Source organism: Halichoerus grypus, chromosome 8 (genome assembly GCF_964656455.1).
Source record: "Halichoerus grypus chromosome 8, mHalGry1.hap1.1, whole genome shotgun sequence".
Classification (NCBI taxonomy): Eukaryota; Metazoa; Chordata; class Mammalia; order Carnivora; family Phocidae; genus Halichoerus; species Halichoerus grypus.
Window position 1 is genome coordinate 124,660,666 of NC_135719.1, and position 25,384 is coordinate 124,686,049.

General features: G+C 42.2%; 1 protein-coding gene across 9 annotated transcripts in view; it reads right to left on the bottom strand.

The window, feature by feature from the left end:
- Positions 1-1,634: 1,634 nt before the first annotated feature.
- ENTPD5 (ectonucleoside triphosphate diphosphohydrolase 5 (inactive)) overlaps positions 1,635-25,384 on the bottom strand; it is a 42,532-nt gene continuing 18,782 nt past the window's right edge. For all 9 annotated transcript variants that reach the window (XM_078053939.1, XM_078053937.1, XM_036117817.2 and 6 more), the window contains 13 exons: positions 22,925-23,210; positions 22,195-22,274; positions 20,464-20,607; positions 15,479-15,554; positions 14,516-14,551; positions 14,100-14,188; positions 13,726-13,805; positions 12,815-12,876; positions 11,692-11,793; positions 10,420-10,560; positions 9,434-9,490; positions 8,306-8,421; positions 1,635-5,460 (listed from right to left, as the gene is read on the bottom strand). In XM_078053939.1, the coding sequence (XP_077910065.1) occupies positions 5,374-5,460; positions 8,306-8,421; positions 9,434-9,490; positions 10,420-10,560; positions 11,692-11,793; positions 12,815-12,876; positions 13,726-13,805; positions 14,100-14,188; positions 14,516-14,551; positions 15,479-15,554; positions 20,464-20,607; positions 22,195-22,274; positions 22,925-23,141 (1,287 nt within the window). In that variant the 5' untranslated portion in view covers positions 23,142-23,210 and the 3' untranslated portion in view covers positions 1,635-5,373. The remainder of the gene's footprint in view (positions 5,461-8,305; positions 8,422-9,433; positions 9,491-10,419; positions 10,561-11,691; positions 11,794-12,814; positions 12,877-13,725; positions 13,806-14,099; positions 14,189-14,515; positions 14,552-15,478; positions 15,555-20,463; positions 20,608-22,194; positions 22,275-22,924; positions 23,211-25,384) is intronic.

Consider the following 25,384-nt stretch of genomic DNA (forward strand, 5'->3'; position numbering starts at 1 on the left):
TCTCCCTCTCCCACTCCCCCTGCTTGTGTTCCCTCTCTCGCTGTCTCTCTCACTGTCTGTCAAATAAAAATATATATATATATATTAGCAAATCTAATCTAATGATACATTAAAAAGGATCATGTACCACAATCAAGTTACTCCAGGGATGCAAGGATAGTTCAATACATAGAAATCAATCAATGAGATACGTTAACAGAAGGAAAGGTAAGTCATTTTATCATCTCAATAGATGTAGAAAAAGCATCTGACAAAATTGAATTTCCATTTATGTTAGAAATTCTCAACAAGGCGGGTACATTAGGGAATAGGGAATGTACCTTAACACAATATAGGCCATATATGACAATCCTATAGCTAACATCATAGTCAATGGTGCAAAGTTTAAAGCCTTTCATCTTAAGAACAGGAACAAGACAAGAATGCCCATTCTCGCCTCTGTACTGGAAGTCCCAGCTACAGAAATTAGGCAAGAAAGAGAAATAAAAAGCAGCCAAATCAGAAAGGAAGAAGTAAAACTCATTATTTGCAGATGACCTGCTACTATATATAGAAAACCCTAAAGACTCCATCAAAAAACTGTTAGAACTAAAAAATAAATTCAGTAAAGTTACAGGATATAAAATTAATACACAGAAATCAGTGGTGTTTCTAAACACTTAAGAACAAAGCCTCAGAAAGAAGTTAAGAAAACAATTCCATTAAAAAGAAAAGAATTCCATTTACAATCGCATCACAAAGAATAAAATACCTACGAATAAATTTAATCAAGGAGGTGAAAGAGCTGGGCACTTAAACTGCAAGACACTGATGAAAGGAATTGAAGACACAAATAAATGGAAAGCTAGTCTGTGCTTATGGATTGGAAGAATTAATATTAAAAACTCCACACTACCCAAAGCAATCTCCAGATTCAATGCAGTAGCTCTCAAAATTTCAACAGCATACTTCACAGAATTAGAACAAATAATTATAAAATTTGTATGGAACCACAAAAAATCCCGAATAGCCAAAGCAATCTTGAGAAAGAAGAGGACAAGGCAGGAAATACCATGCTCCCTAATTTCAAACTATACTACAAAGCTGTAGTAATCAAAACCGTATGCTATGTGTACAAAAACAGACACAGAGATTAAATGGAACAGAACTGAGAGTCCAGAAATAAACCCACACATATCTGGGCAATTAATCTACCACAAAGAAGCCAAAGAACACATGTAATGCAGAAAAGTCAGTTTCACTTATATGGGGAATCTCAACAAAAGGACAAACAAAATTATGGGGCGCCTGGGTGGCTCAGTCGTTAAGCGTCTGCCTTCGGCTCAGGTCATGATCCCAGGGTCCTGGGATCGAGCCCCACATCGGGCTCCCTGTTCAGCGGGAAGCCTGCTTCTCCCTCTCCCACTCCCCCTGCTTGTGTTCCTTCTCTCACTTTGTCTCTCTCTGTCAAATAAATAAAATCTTAAACAAAAAAAAACTTTAAAAGGACAAACAAAATTTTAAAAAACCATAGAAAACAGACTAGTGGTTACCAGAGGAGGAGGTCAACTGTATGGTGTCTAGATTTGTGGTGGTGGTCACTTTGTAGTGTATACAGATGTTAAATTATAAAGCTGTACACCAGAAACATATAATAAAGATTTATGTAATTCTTTTTAATGCTGGTCATAAATTTACACAACTGCTTTCTAATGATGATAAAAATTAAAAATACCCAATTCATACATTTTGGTTAGAATTGCTGTTTTAAAATTCCTAATGCAATGCAAATGAAACATAAATTACTTTAACCTTTGTTAAAGGTGCACACCGGACTTTCTGGAAAGAAAAAATCTTACTAATATTAGTTATTTCCTTATCACAGCACCAGATTTCAATTTTATTTATGGTTTCTCTCTGGGACACCACTGTCTGTTCAGTAATAAAACAATAAATAAATTAATTGCACAGGTCTGACAAAAGGAACCAGATCAAAAAGGAAATTCAATTAGCAGCAGAATCTGTTCATGTTTGGTTGCAGACTGGTGGCTGACTTGCAGGGGAAGGGGTGTCTTGATTTTGAAAAACCTTACTTCATAGTACCAGAGAATCCTTTTAAAGAGAATTGTGCATCCACTGGATTTGTACACTGTAAAAAATACCTTGCTGATCTGAAGAAGAATGAGAAGAAACAGTCTGCTTTTGAACCAAACTAAGCTACTCTTAGAATAATTTTTGAAGGAATGAGAAATTTGTTACCACAGGGGGAGCTTTACAGGCAAATGCAGAACATTTTTAAGATACCAAAAAGTGACAGTCACGAACCCTCCTGGGATCTCAGGAAAAATGTGCCCAGAGTGGAACAGGACAGTTACTGTGAAAAGCCATGTGAGTACAGGCAGAGTCCAGAAATGTCCCTGTAGGGAAAAAAGGTCATCTTTAACAAAAAATGGAAAGGTAGCCCACCCAGGTAGGGAGAACATGGACTCCACAAGTATGCAAACCAAATCAGGCAAGACAGGAAGAATTTTAAGGCACACCTTGCAAGGACCTCCACAACCCATGGAGGATGTTCTTCATATGATGGTGATGGTAACAAACACAGAACATCCACTCTGTGCCATGCCATGTCCTTAGTATTAGAAATATTATAAACACATTTACAGAAAGGAAACAACCAGCAATATTAGATTCTGTAGGACCCCTTAATAAGAGGCCCAAAAGGTACACTAAGGGGCAGTAAGGACAATTATAGAAAAACTGTTTTTTCTAAGAAATAAAAATTCTCATTCCAAATTGCTCCTAAAATGGATAAATTAATTCTCTAGATGTTCTCATCAAGAAAATTAGAATATATGTAGATACACTTCTGGAATTATACTGCATCTACCCAAGATTTCTGAAGGTATCCAGGATGCTCAAAGGAGTTGGCTGAACAATACCTGGCCCCTGTTTATAAGCTTCAGAGACAAGATGTGCTGGTAAAGACCATGGAATGGTCCCATCAAGCTGGACAAGTCCAGTGAACACAGCTTACCTCTTGGGAAAACAAGTTGGTTTCTACTAGAGGAAATCTCTCTCCCTAATCATATGGAACACTTAGTGTATGATGAATGGTTCTAACACCCACCCATGAATGGTGTTAGAACCATTCATCATACACTAAATGTTCCATATGATTAGGCTTAATGTTCTATATGATTAGGCTTAATGACTGAGCCACCTAGGCGCCCCAGAAATGCCACGTTATGTTAAAAAACAACTTAGGGGCACCTGGATGGCTCAGTTGTTAAGTGTCTGCCTTCGGCTCAGGTCATGATCCCAGGGTCCTGGGATTGAGCCCCGCATCGGGCTCTCTGCTCAGCGGGAAGCCTGCTTCTCCCTCTCCCACTCCCCCTGCTTGTGTTCCCTCTCTCGTTGTGTCTCTCTCTGTCAAATAAATAAATAAAATCTTAAAAAAAAAAACACAACTAAAATTTGGGGGATGAGGATATGGAAATTTGCCTAGTTACTTGCACATACCAGATGTCAAATACTGACTCAATGGAATGACTACAAAATAAGGTTCCCCATGGGGCACCTGGGTGGCTCAGTCGTTAAGCAGCTGCCTTCGACTCAGGTCATGATCCTGGGGTCCTGGGATTGAGCCACACGTCAGGTTCCCTGCTCAGCGGGGAGTCTGCTTCTCCCTCTCCCTCTGCCTGCTACTCTGCCTACTTGTGCTCTCTCTGTCAAATAAATAAAATTAAAATAATAAGGTTCCCCAGGAACCAATGTGAGTGCCAGGTATATTAGCATTTTTTTGAAGGATCTGAAAGAATCTACTGTGAAGGCTACAAGTTTGGGGAGCTATAAACTGTTGGGAAGAAGCTGGAGGCAAGGAGCCAAGGCAAAAGAGCCAGACTATAGAAAGATCTTTCAAGTCCAACAGCACTCGAGTGGGTAGACAAGCAGCAAATAATGTCATGTAAAAAAAAATACAAGACAATGGGGTGCCTGGGTGGCTCAGTCATTCAGCATCTGTCTTTGGATCAGGTCATGATCCCAGGGTCCTGGGATCGAGCCCCACATCGGGCTCCCAGCTCCGTGGGAAGCCTGCTTCTCCCTCTCCCACTCCCCCTGCTTGTGTTCCTTCTCTCGCTGTGTCTCTCTCTGTCAAATAAATAAATAAAATCTTAAAAAAAAAAATACAAGATAATGACTTTTAGGGGAAATAATTCACAAAAATCAAGAGCTCTGAGCATCAAACTCAGAAAGAGAATCCACTGTACTGATGGGGACCCAAATGCCCAACCAAATCAAATGTTAGGTACCACCAAGAAGGATCTCAGAAACTGTGGAACTAGGCAAATAATTTAGAGGAAGTTAGCTAAAATGATCAGGGCCAGGGCAAGAAGAGATACCGCTAAAAAACAGAGAATAAAAGGGCAAACTGAAAGGAGCTGTGACCAAAATCTAGAGGCCAGGGTAGATGCATTTCTTAGAAATAAAAAGAAAACATGTTTAGGATGAGAAATTAAACACATTAGCCTGGGAGGAGGTACGGGCACTGAACACACACACATTCCTATAAAGTTGGATATGTTAGTTAATCCCAGGGTTGTCTGATTAAAAGTTGATTAAAGAAGGTGGTCTATTCAAGGGAGCCAGACCCTCCCAAACTTTGTCCCTAGAGACTGGCTGTCCTCCGTTTTTAAGCTGGGGTCTGCACAGCTAAGAACTGCTCTCCATCTTGCCAAGATTTAGGATGGCTCTCAGCTGGCTGACTGGAACTGGCATGAAGCAGGATCACATAATTTCAGATACGTTACCTTTTTTCCCCCCTTGAGTTACACATGAAAAAAGCAAAACCAGGTATTTTTTTTCTTTCTCTTTTTTAGGGGAGGTGGGTGGAAGTAAGGGTGGGACATGGCAATGTGTAGGGAGGAGAAAAATACTGGTGTTGATAGCTCACAGGATTGCAATTGGTGGGCTTAGTTTAACATGTAAAAGGAAAATAGTATGTTCAAAGGAATGAGGCACTCAAAGGATTGAAATGAGATTTTTCTTTGGTTCCCAGGGACCTGTCCCTGGGCTCTCCAAGGTTAGGTTCCAAAGCTATTCCTTTTGGCTCTGTGACACACGAAGAATCTCAAAGATTTAGACTCTGGCGCCAGCTGTGCAAGCAGAGTGGTTAGGTCAACAGTTCACATTAGAGGTATAAAATTAATTAGACCCACATCTCTAGACTCAAGGGCAAGACCTGTGTCCAAAAGCCCCTTCTACCTGACGAATCCAGCTGCTGGCTTCAGTCCAGGCTATCCTCAGACCAGCTCAGAACATGACTGAGTCCTTTCTCCTTCTACTTTTCAAAAGGTTGTTGGAGAATGCAGTCCTCAGAAGGAGGGCCTGGCCTCAGTGGGAGATGCCCAGAGACTGCAGCAGGTGAAAGGTGGCCCCCAAGGCCCAGCCTGTCTCTATGTTGTTCACTTTCTTTGAGAGCTGTTGAGAAAAAAAATAAAAGCTCACATTGTCATCAATTTTCAACTCTAGCAAGCATGACAGAGGCAGAGAGTATCTACAAAGATCATCCACATGGCCAAACCAAGGTAAAATTTGGGGTAGCCAGTCTTGGGAGGCTTCCCACTACCCCCCCGTAACAGTTTCCCTCCTATTGTGGCTTACACCTGCTAATCTGGCCTCTGAATCTTCTGGCCCAGGAAGTGGTCTCACCCAGGCCTTCTAGACAGAGGCTTCTGAATTCTTTCCCTAATCCTGGAACTAAATACACGAGGAGTTGGGAATAGATTTAGGGGTAGCAAAGAACATACTAAAGTTCTCAATTCATACTCTGTAAACAACCGAAACTTCTTAAGCACTAATTAATAACCAATCAAGGCATTTAAGGCCTTCTAGACAGGTTGCGCCTCAATTAGTTCAGTAACTTTGGGCAAGTGTTTAGACCTGTTTCCTCCACTACGTAACAAACGGATTAGGTCAGTATTTATCAAATTGTTTTCTTTAGACTCTTAGGAGTTCTTGGAAGTGCTTTGAAGGAGAAAGGGAGGCCAAATGCTAAAGGGGTTCCAGGCCCCCTTCCTCTGCTTCCACCAGACAGCTCCACTTTGATCAGCTTTACCGGCCTTCTGTGTAAGCTTCTGTTGAACAGCGATGCTACCACTGATCACACCACACACAAGAGTCTGGAAACCAGTGGACTGGATTTAGTCTTTCTTTCTAGAACTACTTTCTTATGATACAATACTTCTGCAGTGACCTGATGAAATCTACGCTAGGCACTGTGCCAAAAACTGGGAAGAATGGCATGTGAGCATCACCTTGAGATTTAGTCTGCGGCACGTGAGTCAAATTGGGAGTGCCACCCCCACCCCCAAATGCTCCTCTGCCCTTGGGACTGGGCTCACAGCCTGGGATAAAGAAGTTGAAGTGAAGTGACCTCTGGGCCAGGGAACTGCCTGTCACTGAATTTAATTCTGCTACCACTGAAATGATAAAGATGAGGGAGGGGGGTGGGAGGATGGGTTAGCCTGGTGATGGGTATTGAGGAGGGCACGTTCTGCATGGAGCACTGGGTGTTATGCACAAACAATGAATCATGGAACACTATATCTAAAACTAATGATGTAATGTATGGGGATTAACATAACAATAAAAAAAATAAAAAAATAGAATAGATTCTGGCACATAGGGGGTACTCAATAAATATTTATTAAATAAATTAAAAAAAAAAAAAAAAATGATAAAGATGAAAAGGATGCCAGCACTGGAAATGGCAGAAAACGGTCTTTAAATGACGTGGTTACTGTTGATCCTTAAGTAGAGGAAGTAAACTTTGTATGTATTAAGGACTTAGGATGACCTTTCTTATCCACAAATCTATCCCCAACTGGTGTGAAATGCCTACACTAATAATGCCAAGATTAATAACTTACTATGTGCCAGGCATTGTGCTTTACGTACAGTATCTCAATTTTCCTAACAGCCCTATGAAATAGGTATGCTAAAGATCCCTAAGTTTGGACAAGAAACCTCAGAGTTAGAGGAAGTAAGTCATTTAAGGTTACAGAGCTGGTAAGCTCGCAGACTCAGAACGTGAACCCAGATGTGATGGACAATGGAGCCGTCCTTTAAATATATGTGATACTGAGTCTACTGGCAAGTGATTCCTTGTTAAGCACCTTAAATGCCGATATTCTTGTCAGACAAACGCGTTAAATCCAAATTTAGTGGATTTAATGCAAAGTTTATGAGTTTACAAAATCTGTGCAACACAAGAAAGGAAGCAATGTAAACTCATCTGGAAGTGGGGAAACAGGAAGGGGAAGTGGCACGAGCAAGGGCACTTCAAAAACAAAGTAGAGTCTACCTACTTGACCCCAGAGTTCAAAGTCGCCTGTGCCATACTTGTATTTCTGTCACATCTCTTCTAAGAGACTATATGCTATTTGAGGATAAGACTGTATCTTAATTATCTTTGTAACCATAATGTACAGTTATCCAATTGTGGTACAGAAGACAACAAAGTAAATGGGCTGGACGAAACATAAAAGATGTGTTTAGAATAGATAAATAATTTCCTACAGATAAAGTGGAGCCTGCATGTGCTGAAACAGATGGACAGAACAGGAAGACAAAGAGGGACCCAAGATTCAAGGGACACTAAATATATGAGACACATATAAAATACATAAGACATACTACAAATACACAAGGCATTCAACACTACTGAGAACTTGAATAAGCCACTCACTGGTGACACCCTTTTGTCCTCTGCCAAATAAAACCATCTAATGGGCTAATGAGTGAATGCTACCAGCCAGTGTACCTGCCCCCGTGCCTCTCTAAATTGAGCAAATTTGTCTGATGGCCACAGGCACCTTCTGTCCCTGTACCCCCTTGATCAGCTCTAGTACTTATAACCATACTATCAGCAGCAGAGAGAGAGGCAGGACATATGAACCCAGGATTTTGGAAGTATGGCACTTCCAACCTGCCTGCACCCTATCCTGTGTGTTCCTAACCCTTTTCTTCCCTTTGCTTCTTGCCCTGAGTTTTGAACTTGCTTTAATAAACCATGTGACTTGGACACCTTGATTTGGGATATAAGCCTTTATGCTCTGTGACCCCTGGGATAGCGTGCCTGGGAATATACTTAGAAGCTACCATTGCATCAAGCTAATTTCCCACATTCATGGTGTCTTACACAGCGCTTTGCCCACATCCTTAATAAAAACCCCGCATAATTCCACCTGCAGCCACTCTGATTACTACACAAGTGCTTTTCCTAATTCCCAAAGAAGTGGACTGTTTTGTGATTCTCTCTTACCTGTAAGATAGTACTGTCTGCAAAGCCAAAGCCGTCCTTCAACAGGGCTGTGATGTAACTGAGATCCATGCACAGGAAAGGACTGCCTGAGGTGAAGTTTTCCAAGTTATCACACACTGAAAGGGAGGGAGAGTGAAGAGTGGAATCCAAGTTTGCAGCCAACTGGCAGGTATATGATTTCCTCTAAATATAGACTCAGGATAAGCAAAGCAGAATTCTCCATGTGGTTGATGCTGGGGAGTCATGAAGACTAGAACTGGATAAAGAAGACGTGGTGTGTGTGTATGTATACATAATGTACATTATACACACATTGTATAATATGTAATATACATTATATATTATGTATACACATACATCTTCTTCTATACATATGTATACATAATACACACACACACACACACACACAATGGAATACTACTCAGCCATAAAAAAGAATGGTATCTTGTCACTTGTTATGATTTGGAAGGATCTAGAGGGTGTTATGCTAAGTGAAGTTCAGTCAGACAGAGAAAGACAACTACCATATGATTTCACTTATATGTGGAACCCTCCCCCAAAAACAAAACAAATGAACAAACAAAGAAAAAACCAGACTCTTAAATAGAACAACTGGTGGTTGCCAGAGTGGAGATGGGTAGGGGGATGGGAAAAATAGGTGAAGGAAATTAAGAGGTACAAACTTTCAGCTGTAAAATAAATAAGTCACAGAGATGGAAAGTACAGCATAGGGAATATAGTCAGTAACACTGTAATAATATTGTATGGTGAAAGATAGTGACTATATTATCATGCCGAACACCGGATAATGTATAGAATAGTCAAATCTATATGTTGTACACCTAAAACTGATATAACACTGTACGTCAATTATACTTCAATAGAAAAAAAAAAGGAAGGAAGAAAGAAATGTAGAAAGAAGAAAAGATTTTCACCATCTCCCCAAAGCCTCTTGTATTCCCATGGATTTCTATGCCACTTAATGCTTTTAATTGCTGGCAAAAAACAGGAAACCAGCCTTCTGAGACGCTTTCTGCTGACTGCGGTGCTTTAGGTCACTTTCGGGTCACTGCAGTTCGCAGGCGCAGATGCATGGACTTGCCTTCACGGGCTTCCACTGGCACTTACCTTCCCTTGCTTTTCTTTCAAAATCTTCAACTTTTAAAACACCCCCTGTTTCATAATCTAAAATGAAACAGTAGCTAATGTCAAAAAGCCTTCAAGGAAACAAGGAAATTCATCTTAGTGCTATTTATAATAATGAAAAACCATAAGTAAAATTTCTAACATTACAGAATGGGCTAAACAAACATGACATAGCCATATAATATAATCTATGTAGTCTATTTTATTAATAATTATTCTATGTATATTTAACCACAATAAAAAAATTGATCTGTTAAAAAAATAGAAAATAGGAAATTAATTCATATCTCAGGCCATCACAGATCATACACATACATTCACAGCTAACAAAAAGCATTACTATTGTGATAAGGAAATAAAAGTTATCAAGGGGGGGGCGCCTGGGTGGCTCAGTTGGTTAAGCGACTGCCTTCGGCTCAGGTCATGATCCTGGAGTCCCTGGATCGAGCCCTGCATCGGGCTCCCTGCTCGGCAGGGAGTCTGCTTTGCCCTCTGACCCTATCCCCTCTCATGTGTTCTCTCTCATTCTCTCTCTCTCAAATAAATAAATAAAATCTTTAAAAAAATAAAAAATAAAAAATAAAAGTTATCAAGGGGGAGTAAGAAACTTTTTGGGGTAATGGACATATTATTTGAATTTGGTGATGGCTTAATGGGTATACACCTATGTCAAAACTTAGTAAACTGTACACTTTAAATATTCATATTTTATTTTATATCAGTTATACCTCAATAAAAATATTTAAAAAACAGACTTCATATGTGTCTCTTTATGCCACTTTCTAGCAAAAGATTCTAAATCATATTCACCCTTCCACTGCAGCAATTGTCATCCAACAGCCAGCACTGGAGAAGAGCAGTGTGATCACTTATGACAAAGCATTTCAAATGCTCCTCTTCTCCCTTTCCCTTCCCCAGGACAGCTTTGCCCAGTTCCCTCCCCAGGCTGATTCCTGGAGTAAACTTACCAATCATGTCCGTGTCAACAGCACGATCATAATAGTAAGAGAAAGCGTAGAAGGAGCTCTTCTGGACCTCATCTGGCTGGTGAAGTTTTCCCCGGACCACCCTCAGCACTTCAGCATAGCAGGGCTCAAAGCCCATCTCCCCTGCCACAGCAAAGGTGAGAAAAATGAAAGCTCGCTGAGGCGAGCTGTTGGGAGCCAACAAAGAAACAACAGGAGGATCAAGGAAAGCAGAATATTGAGGCTCAGGACAAAGGGCTGACAAAGATGAACAAACTTCCATAGCCCTGTCACTCTGGAGGAAAGGCACCTGCTTCCCCATGGCAGCTTCCCTCCCGAACCTGTGTTCACCAAAAATAGCCATATCCAACTCAAGCTGCTGCCTAGCCAGAAGCATCCAGAAGTCTCACCGCTTCCTTCACTGGAAAAATTGAGATTTTTCCTTGATTTTAAGGTCTTTGCTTTTTATAATACCAAGATGAATTATTCCTTCTAATGTCTCAGTTTTAAATGTTACTATAATTTAAAAAGCTAAACATTAACGGGATCTAGAGTTTCTAGACAGAGTTTCTCCTTGAGGAGGGCAGAGACCCTTAAAGCATTAGACCCAGGTTAAGAACAGGTTTCTAGGGCGCCTGGGTGGCTCAGTTGGTTAAGCGACTGCCTTCGGCTCAGGTCATGATCCCGGAGTCCCGGGATCGAGTCCCACATCGGGCTCCCTGCTCGGCGGGGAGTCTGCTTCTCCCTCTAACCCTACCCCCTCTTGTGCTCTCTCTCTCACTTTCTCTCTCTCAAATAAATAAATAAAATCTTTAAAAAAAAAAAAAAGAACAGGTTTCTAATGGATCCACAACACCTGGGCAGGGAAAGAGCAGGACATAGGGATGGTTGCCTTGTTCGCTGTCATTTCACATTATTCCTCTACTGCATACCAAGATCTATTTGGAATGAGTCCCTGCAAAAGACAAGCTTCTCTTGAGTTCTGGAAAACATTTCCCATGGAACTTTTCCAGACTTCTACTGTAAAGGTAATTTCTTTTTTTTTTTTAAGATTTTATTTATTTATTTGACAGAGAGAGACACAGCAAGAGAGGGAACACAAGCAGGGGGAGTGGGAGAGGGAGAAGCAGGCTTCCCGCGGAGCAGGGAGCCCGATGCGGGGCTCGATCCCAGGACTCTGGGATCATGACCTGAGCCGAAGGCAGACGCTTAACGACTGAGCCACCCACGCGCCCCTGTAAAGGTAATTTCAACCAGTGAAAAAACATCGCTTGCCTTCTCTGTTGCCACCATACTGATATTTCACACCCCCAAAGATCCACTCCGCTTCCAACCATCTCGGTAGACAGGCACTTCGGAAAGTGTGTCCATCAGTCCCTGAAAGAAGCCAGACCACAGAGTAAGAGGCAAGGATTTGAGAGAGGGTGTGTGCAAGAGTGAGAGACACACACACACACGCATACACACAAGCATGCACACACCCATGCAAGCAAGAAGCCAGTCAAGTTAAAAGGAATTACCAAAAAGTAGGTAGTTCCATGACTTCATCCTACGACAGGATTTTTTAACTCAGGGTTCACAGATGGGCTTTCTGGGGTTGGTGAACCCTCTAAAACTACAGATAAATTTTTGTGCATCTGTGCATTTGCCAGAGGGGTCCATGGCTTTCATCACATCTCAAAGAAATCCAAAACTTACAATGGAATAAGTTCCTTCCTGCCTAAAAAAGGGGAAAAAATACTGTTCTACTTTTCTCATTGGTTGTTGTGAGGCTTAAATGAAATACATTTGAAGATGTTTTGTAAACTCTGAAATGCTATACAATCATCATCACAATAAGAGTGTACTGTGAGCCGGGCACCATAAAAAGTATATTAAATGCAAAATCTCATATAAGGTGAGGAAAGGGGCACAGAAAGGTTAGCTAACTTGCCCCAAATCACAAAGTGGGACTGAACCCAGTTCTGCCTGACCCCAAAAGCTGAGCTCTTAACTGCTCTACCACCTTTGAAGAGATGAATAAAGTTGCTCAGTCACTCCACCTTTGCAAGTGGACTGATGTTGCTTCCTGCGCCTCCCATGAACAACTAAGGGCTTGAGCAAACTTCTGCCACATTCACTCTTGGAGTTTTGAATTTCTGCAGCAGCCTCCTGGTCACAGGTGTTGCCCCTATATATAGACTTCATTCTAGAAATGGCTAATAATGTATACTAAGACAACAGAATGCAACATAAAGTAGAAAAGGAATCTGCTATTATCATGTCCATTATACAATACATGCTTCCTAAATCAGCATAACCCTTTCCTTTACAGAATCACTGTGAAGGAAGGGGAAAGGCAAGCTGCATATGGGTGTCACTCTCACCACACCCCAACCAGCACAGGTACCAGACGAACCTTCTATTTCCAGGGCTCCCAGGGTTGCTAGTCTTGCAGCTTTCAATCCAAATCCCAAGTAACTGTAAAACACAGGATTGACTAATTTCATGCTGGTCCTGAAGATCTCCAGCCTAAAGCTATCTCTTTCAAAAGCAGTATGGTTTCTCTGTCTTCCACTGGAGAGGGGAAAACCTTGTTCTCTGTGACCTCTTCATCTTGTGTGGACAAGTGGTAATTTCTGCACAGTTCAGATCAAGGCCATCCAGAACTTTCCATGCCTATGATTTAAAGGCCAGAGCCAGTGACACTTTCTAGGATCCCACCTTGGGAACCATGCCCAGAAAAGCTCTCATTACTTTAGCTTCCAGCCCCACTGTGATCAAATCCAAGGATGGATTCTGAACATCTGAAAGCAAACTCAAGGAGTTGGCAGAGATCTTTGGCTGAAGATTCTTCAAGTGTCCTCTTGCTAGAGAAAACTTTTTTTTAAGTTTATTTATTTATTTATTTATTTGGGGGAAGAGAGAGAGAGAGTGGGGGGGAGAGAGAGAGAATGAGTGGGCGGGAGCGACAGAGGGAGAGGGAGAAGCAGACTCCCCTCTGAGCAGGGAGCCTGCCTGGGGCTCAATCCCAGGACCCTGGGATCATGACCTGAGCCAAAGACAGACACTTAACTGACTGAGCCACCTAGGCACCCCTCTCTAGAGAAAACTTTTGACCCTTTATTCTATACTTTTGAGGCCAAGAATGGAGAAACCTCTTGGGTCCTTGGGCTTCGGTAAGTGGCTTTGGTTTCAGTTACCAGACCTTTGGGGGTCGGCAGAGACTTTGTAAGGCTAGTCAGATACAATAACAGATGTGAAAATGCTTTGAAAAGTTAGGACAATCATGCAACATGAAATATTATTCCTCCCTGTCCCCCTCCTCACCTATGTGTATAGAGCTTATAAGTGCTGTTAAACATCTCAAATGAAGTGAGGTAGCCCTGAGGGGTTTGTTCCAGGGTTTTCTGCAAATCAGAAAAAGACTATTCAGGATCTGCAATTGTCTGAAGGTGTTAACACCACCATCCCTGTCCCTCCCCCAAAAAATCAGAGATGAAAGAGACAGACTAAGCTGCTGATCTCACAAGGCTGGAGGAATCAAAGGGACTCTGAGCAGTAGGGTTGGGGGGTGGGCAGGGGAAGCATACCCAGTCATTAACTGTGGCGGAGCTACTGTCTGAAAATGGGGCACCACTTTCTTGGCACCATGATATGCCTGCCAAGTGGGCTGCTAACCAGCCTTCGTGTAAATAACTCACCTCAAACTGGGGTAGGAACGTAATTTGGGTGGAGGCCCCCCCCAGGTCCAGGGTCCCCACAGTCTCCTGGCTGTGGCCATGCAGCTGACCTGTGAATGAGAGCCAGCTCTGAGTATCTTCTGCTTCCAGGACAGCCCAACACTCCTCTGTCTGCACTCTCTCTCCCGCTCTTGTTGTATACTCCAGGTGTTCCATAAACACTCCACTGCTCCCCAGCCCCGGAGGCTGTACGTGAGTGCTAACCTATAGGGACTCTTGTGGTAGCTGAGGCCTTGAAGACAGGGTATAAACATTAACTTCCTATCTTTTCCTTCCCTTTTTTTTTTTTAAACACAGTACAAGCAAAAGGGTTATTTACTCTTTGACCCTGTACGAAACCCAGTTAATGTCTTAGAATAAGCTTGAGAATGTATTACCTGTCAGAAAATTCACAGTAACCCAAGCTAAGATGCCTGAAAGAGAGAGAAAAACAGGGATTACATCTCAGAGCATTTTCCCCCGATCTTCCTTGACCTCATTTTTGGTCTTTTTCTCTAAAATTTTGTGTCTAGGGGTGCCTAGGTGGCTCAATCGTTAAGCGTCTGCCTTCAGCTCAGGTCGTGATCTCAGGGTCCTGGGATTGAGCCCCACATCGGGCTCCTTGCTTGGCGGGAAGCCTGCTTCTCCCTCTCCCACTCCCCTTGCTTGTGTTCCCTCTCTCGCTGTGTCTCTCTCTGTCAAATAAATAAATAAAATCTTTAAAAATAAATAAAAATAAAAATAAAATTTTGTATCTAAAACACACATTTTCCTTCTCCCTGTCCTTCCATTTCCTCTTAGCCCATCCCTCCTGGCTTATTTGCTTCTCCTTATTTAGTTCCTTTTACTTCAGCACCCCATCCCCGTTCCCAATTCTTTAATTTTTTATTTTAAAGATTTTATTTATTTGACAGAGAGAGACACAGGGAGAGAGGGAACACAAGCAGGGGGAGTGGGAGAGGGAGAAGCAGGCTCCCCTCTGAGCAGGGAGCCTGACGCAGGGCTCGATCCCAGGACCCTGCGATCATGACCCGAGCCAGAGGCAGACGCTTAACAACTGAGCCACCCAGGCAAACCTTTATTTTTTTTAAAGATTTTTAAAAATTTATTTATTTGACAGAGAGAGACACAGCAAGAGAGGGAACACAAGCAGGGGGAGTGGGAGAGGGAGAAGCAGGCTTCCCGCTGAGCAGGGAGCCCGATGCGGGGCTTGATCCCAGGACCGTGGGATGATGACCTGATCCGAAGGCAGACGCTTAACGACTGAGCCACCCAGGCGCCCCTATTCCCAGTTCTTTTAATCAAATCTTTTATTAATCCTGGCCCTCTCCCCTCAGAACATGTATTAACACCTCTCCCACCTTCATAGGATCCGTCCATGATGCTAACACTGTCATCTGGTACCAGGAAAGGTGATTTCTTGAAGATTTCTCTTACCTAAAGAAAAAGGGAAAAAGTCTGGATTCCCTAAGGCAATAAAGAAGATTTCCATATTTTGGCTATATCTTATTAAGGCTTAGAAAACTACACTCTTCATTTCCCTAGATAAAATGTTAGCAGAACATTCCTTTTCCCTAAAAAACTAGAGAAGGAACTACACAAGCCACTGGTTTCTTGTAAAAACAAAAAACACAGGAATTCCTCTGACTTTAAAATAAATCTCAACCAAACTATTGAAATTTATAGGTGAACTGGACCTAGGAAAGGGCATACATTTGATCCCTTCCAGCTCAAATCAGGATCCTGTAATTTTTTTTTTTTTTAACAGCTTATTAATCCTGCCTGGGCACGAAGCTAGGACAACCCTTTCCCACTTCATTTCTTAGATGACAAAATAAACGGATGGTAGAGAAGAGTTGGGACTGGGCAGCTCCTGAGGCTATAGAAACATCTCTTCTACTCTCGCACCAAATTCTGCAGGTCTTTGCCCTTGCTCATAAAGGGGGCTCATGTCCATAGGCTGGGGTACTCTGCTGTCAGCCCCTGTTAGATTCAGGCACATGGCTGAGGCCTCATGAGTCCACAGAGACCCCAGATCTAGAGTTATTTATCCTATTTTAGGAGATGGGAATGAACATCTCACACACCCTTGACTCTCCATAAATATAGGTCAGTGACATGGGTGTTATGTCTTATTTTTTAATATGATTATCACAAGGCAAGGGAGAGACTTTCCAAACAGGAATAGAAGGAACTCTGGTCTGCTGGCTGTTCTCATTCCTGATAGGATGAAACACTTCATGTGATGACCTCTGGACTCTGTTTCATCCAGGAAAAGCCAGTTAAGTGATCTATAAATTAGCTTTTAAAGAGAAGACAGATAAGCAAACAGGAATAAACACAGAAAGAGAGTTTCTGCTCTTGCCTTCTCCATTTTTCTCCCCTGCCCACAGTTTATTCTTTTTTTTTTTTTTTTTTTTTAAGATTTATTCATTCGTAAGAGACAGAGAGAGAGAGAGAGAGAGAGAGGCAGAGGGAGAAGCAGGCTCCCCGCTGAGCAGGGAGCCCGATGCAGGACTCGATCCCAGGATCCTGGGATCATGACCTGAGCCGAAGGCAGACACTTAACCATCTGAGCCACCCAGGCGCCCCCACAGTTTATTCTTAATACAGCAACCAGAGTGGTGCTTCTTTCTTTCTTTCTTTTTTTTTTAAAGATTTTATTTATTTATTTGACAGAGACAGACACAGTGAGAGAAGGAACACAAGCAGGGGGAGTGGGAGAGGGAGAAGCAGGCCTCCTGCTGAGCAGGGAGCCCGATGCGGGGCTCGATCCCAGGACCCCGGGATCATGACCCAAGCCGAAGGCAGACACTCAATGACTGAGCCACCCAGGCGCCCCTCTTTTTTTTTTTTTTTTAAAGATTTATCTTTATTTATTTTAGAGAGAGAGTGTGTCCACGTGTTGGTGGGGGAGAGGGAGAGGGAGAGAATCTCAAGCTGACTCCCTACTGAGCTCAGAGCCCAAAGCTAGCTCAACCCCACAACCCTGAGATCATGACCTGAGCCATGAGGTCAGATGCCCAACCAATTGAACCCCCCAGGCACCTGTCCCTTTTTTTAGTTAAGTAGGCTCCACACCCAGCATGGAGCACAAAGCAGGTTGTATATGTACACTCACAACCATGAGATCAAGACCTGAGCTAATAGTTGGACACCTAACCAACTGAGCCATCCAGGCACCCCCAGAGTGGTGCTTTTAAAACAGATGTCAGGGGCGCCTGGGTGGCTCAGTTGGTTAGACGACTGCCTTCGGCTCAGGTCATGATCCTGGAGTCCCTGGATCGAGTCCCGCATCGGGCTCCCTGCTCGGTGGGGAGTCTGCTTCTCCCTCTGACCCTCCCCCCTCTCATGTGCTCTCTCTCTCATTCTCTCTCTCTCAAATAAAAAAAAAAAAAAATCTAAAAAAAAAAAAAAAATGTTTAAAAAAAAAAAAACAGATGTCAGATCCTGCCTCTCAGCTCAAGACCCTCCAGTGACTTCCTTCTTAGAGAAAAAGCCAAAGTCCTTACACTTGCCTTTAAGGCCCTACATGATAAACCCCTCACATCTCTCTGACCTCATCTCTGACTTCCCTTCCATCACTTGCTTCCCCTCCAGCTGCACTGACCTCCCGGATACTGTTCCTTGAACATGCCAAGCACATTTCATGCTCTAGGCCTTTGTACCTGCTATTTCTTTTGCGTGGAATATTCTTCCTATAAATGTCTTGTATAGCTTGCTTCTTTATTCCTTTCAGGCCTCTGATCAAATGCATCTAATCAATGAGGTCTTCCCTGACCATCCTATTTAAAGCAGTATCCCTCCACACCACCACCAGCATTCCCTAGTTGACTTCCCCTGCTTTTCTTTCTCCATCTCATCTACAGTACCTGACATACTTCGTAGTGAGTTGTTTAGTTTTCTGTCCGCTTGCAACTAGAATGCAGGCTCTACCAGGACACAGACTAATTGCCATTTTTTTGCTCCCTGCAGCATGTCCCCCGGGAACTTCACCAGTGCCCAATACACAGTAAGCACTCATATGCTGAATAAATGAATAAATGAATGAGGAATCAGGATTCAGATTCTCATGCAGACATGCTAGGCAGCTTGTTCTTGGACAAGGGACTAAGGCCCTCTGTGCTGATAGTCAAAGGAAAATGGATTTTGAGCTCTGAATTAGCATACTTATAATACAGAATCATTTTTTGCTGTGATTTTTTTTTAAAGGTTTTATTTATTTATTTGAGAGAGAGAGAATGAGAGAGAGCACATGAGAGGGGGGAGGGTCAGAGGGAGAAGCAGACTCCCTGCCGAGCAGGGAGCCCGATGTGGGATTCGATCCAGGGACTCCAGGATCATGACCTGAGCCGAAGGCAGTCGCTTAACCAACTGAGCCACCCAGGCGCCCTGCTGTGATTTTTTAAAAAAGATTTTATTTATTTACTTGAGAGAGAGCACGCACACATGGGGAGGGGCAAAGAGGGAGGGAAAAGGAGGGGGAAAGAGTCTTGAGCAGACTCCCCACTGAGCATAGAGCCCCACTCGGGGCTTGATCCTATGACCCTGAGATCATGACCTGAGCCAAAACCAAGAGTTGGACTCTCAACCAATTGAGCCACCCAGGCGCCCCAACTGTGATTCTTTTTTTAAAGATTTTATTTATTTATTTATTTGACAGAGAGAGACACAGTGAGAGAGGGAACACAAGTGAGGGAGAGGGAGAAGCAGGCTTCCCGCTGAGCAGGGAGCCCGATGTGGCACTCGATCCCAGGACCCCAGGATCATGACCTGAGCCGAAGGCAGACGCTTAACAACTGAGCCACCCAGGCGCCCTGCCCCAACTGTGATTTTTGTTATAATGGGCTCCCACCTATAAATATTCTTCATAATACGTAATTTAAATCTTATTAGTTTACATGCTTTTTGCAAAATAAATGTTCAGTAATGTTAACAATTTTGAGTTTAAAAAAGCTTCCTACTTAAATTTTTTATCTGAACAAGAAGTTGAAATGGACATACAAATGACCAACAGACACATGACAAGATGCTCAACAACTCTCATCATCAGGGAAATGCAAATCAAAACTACAATGAGATATCATCTCATACCTATCAGAACGGCTAAAATCAAAAACACAAGAAACAAGTGTTGGGGAGGATGTTTAAAAAAAAGGGGGGGAACCCTCATGCACTGCTGGTGGGAACGAAAACTGGTGCAGCCACTGTGGAAAACAGTATGGGGGTTCCTCAAAAAGTTAAAAATAGAACTACCCTACAATCCAGTAATTGCACTACTGGGTATTAATCCAAAAAATACAAAAAACACTGATTAAAAGGGATACATACACCCCTATGGTTTTATTGTAGCATTGTCTACAATAGCCAAACTATGGAAGTAGCCCAAGTGTCCTTCAACAGATGAATGGATAAAGAAGATATGGTATATATAAACGATGGAATATTACTCAGCTGTAAAGAATGAAATCTTGCCATTTGCAACAACATGGATGGAGTTAGAGTATAATGCTAAGCATAATAAGTCAGAGAAAGACATACCATATGATCTCACTCATATGTGGAATTTAAGAAATAAAACAAACAGAGACAAAAAACCAGACTCTTTAACTATAGAGAACAAACTGATGGTTACCAGAGGGGAGGTGAGGGGGCATGGGTGAAATAGGTGATGGGGATTAAGAGTGTACTTATCATGATGAGCCCTGAGTAATGTTCAGAACTGCTGAATCACTAATACCATACACCTGAGACTAGTATAACACTATGTTAACTATGCTGGGATTAAAATAAAAAATTTAATTAAAAAAATACTTTATGCTGAGAGAAAAAAGTCAGATGTAAAAAAAAAAGAAAGAACATAAACTGTGTAATTACATTTATATGAAATGTAAGAACAAGCAAAACTAATCTACAATGGTAGAAAGCAGATCAGTGGTTGCCTGACTTCAGGAGAGGGGGAAACTGACTGCAAAGGGATACAAGGAAACTTCTGTATTTGTCAAAATTCATTTAACTGTACACTTAAAATGCAGAAATTTTAAGTTCTACCTCAATAAAGTGGGCTAAACATAATTTCTGTGATTATGCTTTAACAAATTAGGAGAATGAAGAACATCATGGACAGAAAGTACTTTAAACTTCTTTAGGAAAAGCTGTATAAATTCAAGAGTAACATTTAAAAATGTAAATAAGTAGCTAGAATAAGTGCCCAGTTACCCCAGTGCTTCAGCAACGGTGGAATACTAAAGGTAGCAGTTACGCACCAGAAAGCTAAAAACCCACGAAGAAAATATTCACATAGGGAAAAAGAATCATCCAAGATGCAAAGGACTTCAAAAATTACCTCAAAGAGCAGAGCCTGGGCTTTCTGTTCTGGCAGTAAGCGCAGTCCCGCTGTTGCCTTCAGGACCACTGGGGTTCTCTTCCAGTGACTTCGGGGTATTGAGTCTTTCGCCACCTCTAAGAGTCCTTGAACAGTCTCAGCACCCTTCAAAAGAGATGACCTACTCATCCAGTGAAAGTCATTTAGGGGCACTTGTCTCTTCCCTCAGCATGTTCTGGGGGTATTAAGAGTGAGGCAGCAGAGGGCTCCATGCACACTCTGCTCTGTAGAAGAAACCCAGAGAAGTAGGCTTCTTTGAAGGAAAATCCATTTAATTTCGATTGGCTAATAACAAAAATGATTCTGTCATAGCATGGTCATTATAACTGACTGTTATTTTGTGCCTCATAAATTAGCTTTAGGCCAGAAAGTTGGGTACAGTGAAGAAAACACTGGATGTGGACTTAGAAAGACTTGCTTGTTAGCCCTGTGTCTTAACACAGGGGCTTGGTTTCCTCCCCATATATATATGAGGTAGATACACCTCATAACACTACAAAACTGCTGAGCGCGTTAGATGAGGCAGAGTGCGTATACCTGCCACACAAACGCTGGGGTGGCTGTCGTGCTACGGTTTTTATGGTCTCTGTAAGGACAGAACATGTCAGGTTCATATGTGCATCACCAGCACCTACACACACAGTACACAGTAGATACTAAATTTATGAAATTAAAAACCATTATTTCAAATCCACTGTTTCCCTGAGTGAACATCTAATCTGACAACACGCTGCCTCTAAATTATTATAATTATTAACTACCACAACACAATCTTCTCTACATGTCAAATCAGTTTCTGATAACGTAGTTGCTTTCAACAGCTCCTAATTTTCTGATGTATTTACCATTTCATAACAGTGAACTGAGAAAATAAACATCTTCTCAGTTCTTCAAGTTCAAGCCATTTTTTTCTTAGGTTATATTTTTAAGTAATCTTTACACAGAACATGGGGCTTGAACCTACAACCCTGAGATCAAGAGTTGCATGTTCTACCGGCTGAGCCAGCCAGGTGCCCCAGGACATTCCCCGCCCCCCCCCACCAAGCTATTTTTAATATAAGGTTTTCCTTTGGTTAATGATTATGCTTGTAACACGGAACAATACCTTTACATTTGCTACCAAAGTTCAATATTCTGGTCTCTGACACACTGGGTGTAGCACGTTATGGGTGCTCAAATGTGAAATATAGTCACGACAAAACTCTTCATTCATCCTCTAATAAGCAAAGATTTTTGTTTTCATAAGTTCTTGCCTAATTTCTAGAGTATAGGCATGCATGGTCTGTCCTAGATCAGGGTACTTTGAAACGAAGTTCATCGGGTCTACGTTGCCTCAACTGCCATGTTTATACCTCACACTCTATAGAACTCCATGTCCATCTTCTGCATCTACATTAATCAATGCAGTTGACAGCTTCAACTCAAAATCTTAAACAGTAAATACAAAGGGAACAATCTCTTAAAAGATGGCGTCATCCCTGCATGTCCACAATCTATTCTAACTTCCTTCTGCCCAAGCCCTAGTGAGCTTGGGGTGTATAATTTCTGTTATCCAGTATAGCTGAGGACAGAAAACTGATCTTATACATGGCCTCAATATCACTAGTGAACAGCATGAGATATTTAACAGCGGCTGTGTGGTAGAGTTATCAAAGCATTAAGAATCTAAACATCTAATTGTAAAAAACTCACCTGCTTAGGTTGATCTACAAAAGCAGAAAGTCCTGGCTTCACAGATTCAAAAATTTCCCCTTCCAGAATTGGAAGCTGTCCTATTTTGTCCGTGGAACAAAACAGAAGAGAGATGGCTAATTACCAAAAGTTAGGCTGCTTTTGATAGGGGGCTCTGTATCATATGACCCACTAGATGAACCTGGTATTCCTCCAAGCCATCCCAAGTAATCCCACCTGTGAGGAGTGGCTTGCAGGAGTATTGGGTAGGGGGACAGAAGACGACGGGCAATTCTTGAGAGCCCCTCTGGCATTTCTCAGGGTGGATACCTAGCTCCTACTGCTGCCCCTAGGCTCTATACGTAACTTGAGAACACTGGAAATTCAGAAAAAGTTAATCTTCAAGGTCCCTTCATCTCCTTCTCCAAGGATGGCAGTGATCCTCTCTCATGACCACTTCCAATATTCTCAATATTCTGGACCCTGGAGCATCAACTAACTTTAGAGAAAAGGACAAATTACAGCTATACTTCTTGGACATATGGGTTTCAGACTACAGGCAACCCAGATCTAATTTCACACTGAATTAAACCATATGTTCAATTATAGCCCAAAATCTTCTCTGAGGAAAGACATTCAGTAGCTGTAAGTTACCATAATTCATATCGCACTCTCTCAGCACATTTGTTTCTGGAAGGAGATGCTGAAGTGTGGATTAATAGGCACTGGTGAGGGTACCAGTTACACTTACCTGGTATTTTCTGCACAAAGGTGTAAACATGAATTCGTGTTCCAGTGCTCCCTGCATCGAACATAATTCCATACAATGTGCTGGCACTGACATTGATGGGGCACATGGAAGACAGGAAGACACCTTCAAACCAAGTCTGCTGGTCTCTGTGGAAGACAGTGCTACAAACACAGGAGGCCACCAGCATGAAAAAGGCTGCCCCCCAGGTAGTGGCCATTCTCTTCCCAAGGTGTGGTGAGTCTAGGCTTTTGCTGCAGAAGCAATGCTGTTCATATACCTGCAGTGGCTTATAGGACAAAGAAACACATGGTTAGACCAACTGGTCTTTTGTTTATACCTGTAAAGGAAGAAACACCCACTACAGAAATCCCACCCCTTCCCCCACGGTGCTCCCCTTCTCTATTTTTCCTAACCAGCATAACAAGCTAGACCAGGGTAACATAGGCTCCTAGCACCTTTTTCTGAAGAGTATCTGGTTGCAAAAGGAAAATGGGATTTAAAATACATTTCCCCCTTCTCTGCTTTCAGTTGTACGGTGGGTCTCTCATACTCAAGGCCTTCTCTGCCACCCTCCTCTTATTGTTGAGTCTAACTGACTCCTTTTCCATTTTGACAATTTTGTCTTTAGATCATATACTAACCATCTCTCCCCCCCTCTTTCCCTGTCTTTTGTCTTTTCTGGTTGATATAAGATGTTCCAATTTCTGAATTAAAGTCATAAAGTTACAAAGAAGTTATAAAGTCACTAGCACTGGGGTATCTACAGCCTTCAGAACTCAGGCTGTTGGACCGCTACCTGTGACCAGTAATACTGCCAGGGGCTTGTACATACAGTCACATTTTAGGGACATCAGCTTAATTTAAAAACACTTAGACCATTGTGGGTTTGTTTGGGTTTTTTTTAGTTTATTTATTTATTTAAGTAATCTCTACACTGAACATGGTGCTTGAACTCACAACCCACAGATCAAGAGCTGCATGCTCCTCCAACTGAGCCAGCCAGGCTCCCGGATCATTATGGTTTTAAAAAACATCCTTCACAGGTTTCAGGCCATGTTATCCCAGTAAGAACTTAAGGCAGATGGGGACACCTGGCTGGCTCAGTCAGTTAAGCATCCGACTCTTGATTTCAGCTCAGGTCATGATCTCAGGGTTGTGAGACTGGGCCCAGCATCAGGCCCCATGTCTGGCGTGGAGCCTGCTTAGGATTCTCTCCCTCCCCCTGTACCCGCCCTCTTAAAAAAAAAAAAAAAAAAAAAAAAAAAGACCGCCTAGGTGGTTCAGTTGGTTAAGTGTCTGCCTTTGGCTCAGGTCACGATCCCAGGGTTCTGGGATCAAGTCCCACATCGGGCTCCTTGCTCAGCTAGAGCCTCCTTCTCCCTCTGCCTGCAGCTCCCCCTGCTTGTGTTCTCTCTCTATATGTCTGACAAATAAATAAATAAGATCTTAAAAAAAAAAAAGACAAAAACAACAACAACAACAAAAACCCAAAAAAACACTTAAGGCAGATGGGCAAATTAAGCCAGAGAGGTTCACTGACTTGCTGAAAGTCATAAAGCAGGTCAATGGTGAAATCTTGATTAGAAATCAGTCTTCATTCTTGCCAACCTTTCTTTTTTCTCTGGTTCCAAAAGCCTCCCTTATGGCAAGTTACTGCCTATATTTCTTAATATGTTCTTAGCAAAGACAAAAATCTTAGCATTAGTGCTCAGTTTTATTTTAGATCTGTGTATTATAGTAGGTTGGATAAAGATGATGCTGAAAACCTAGAGTAGGGTTACATGAAAAAATGTCTCCTGGATGAGCTATATTGTCTTTGCTCCAGGCTTCATTTTCTCCTGGTATTCATAAAGAATGCCATAACAATCCTCTAACATTTAAGGCTTCCTTAATTGCCCTTTATGTACTTTGCTCAAAACAGTTTTGAGTGTCCTGTTCCAGCTTTCATCTCTGTACTTCTCCCTATGTAAGTAGCTGGTTAATCAAGATCTAATTCCAAAACTCCCATTGTCCAGTCCCTTTATTTCTAACAGAATAACTGAGTATATCTGGAATACAGATTGAGGATTCTCATTCTCAAGTTTGTTGACCTCCTAGGGTTCATTTTATCAAAATGTCTCTCTTCCCAAAGGTGACATATTGTATAAAATTATGTAAATTGAAGTTAACTGCATTTGGAGTTTGAACTATTTAAAATAACTACAGTAGGGGCGCCTGGGTGGCTCAGTTGTTAAGCAACTGCCTTCGGCTCAGGTCATGATCCCAGGGTCCTGGGATCGAGTCCCACATCGGGCTCTCTGCTCTGCAGGAAGCCTGCTTCTCCCTCTCCCACTCCCCCTTGCTTGTGTTCCCTCTCTCGCTGTGTCTCTCTCTGTCAAATAAATAAATAAAATCTTTAAAAAAATAAAATAAAATAAAATAAAATAAAATAACTACAGTAGTTCTGAAGTACTGAAAGGC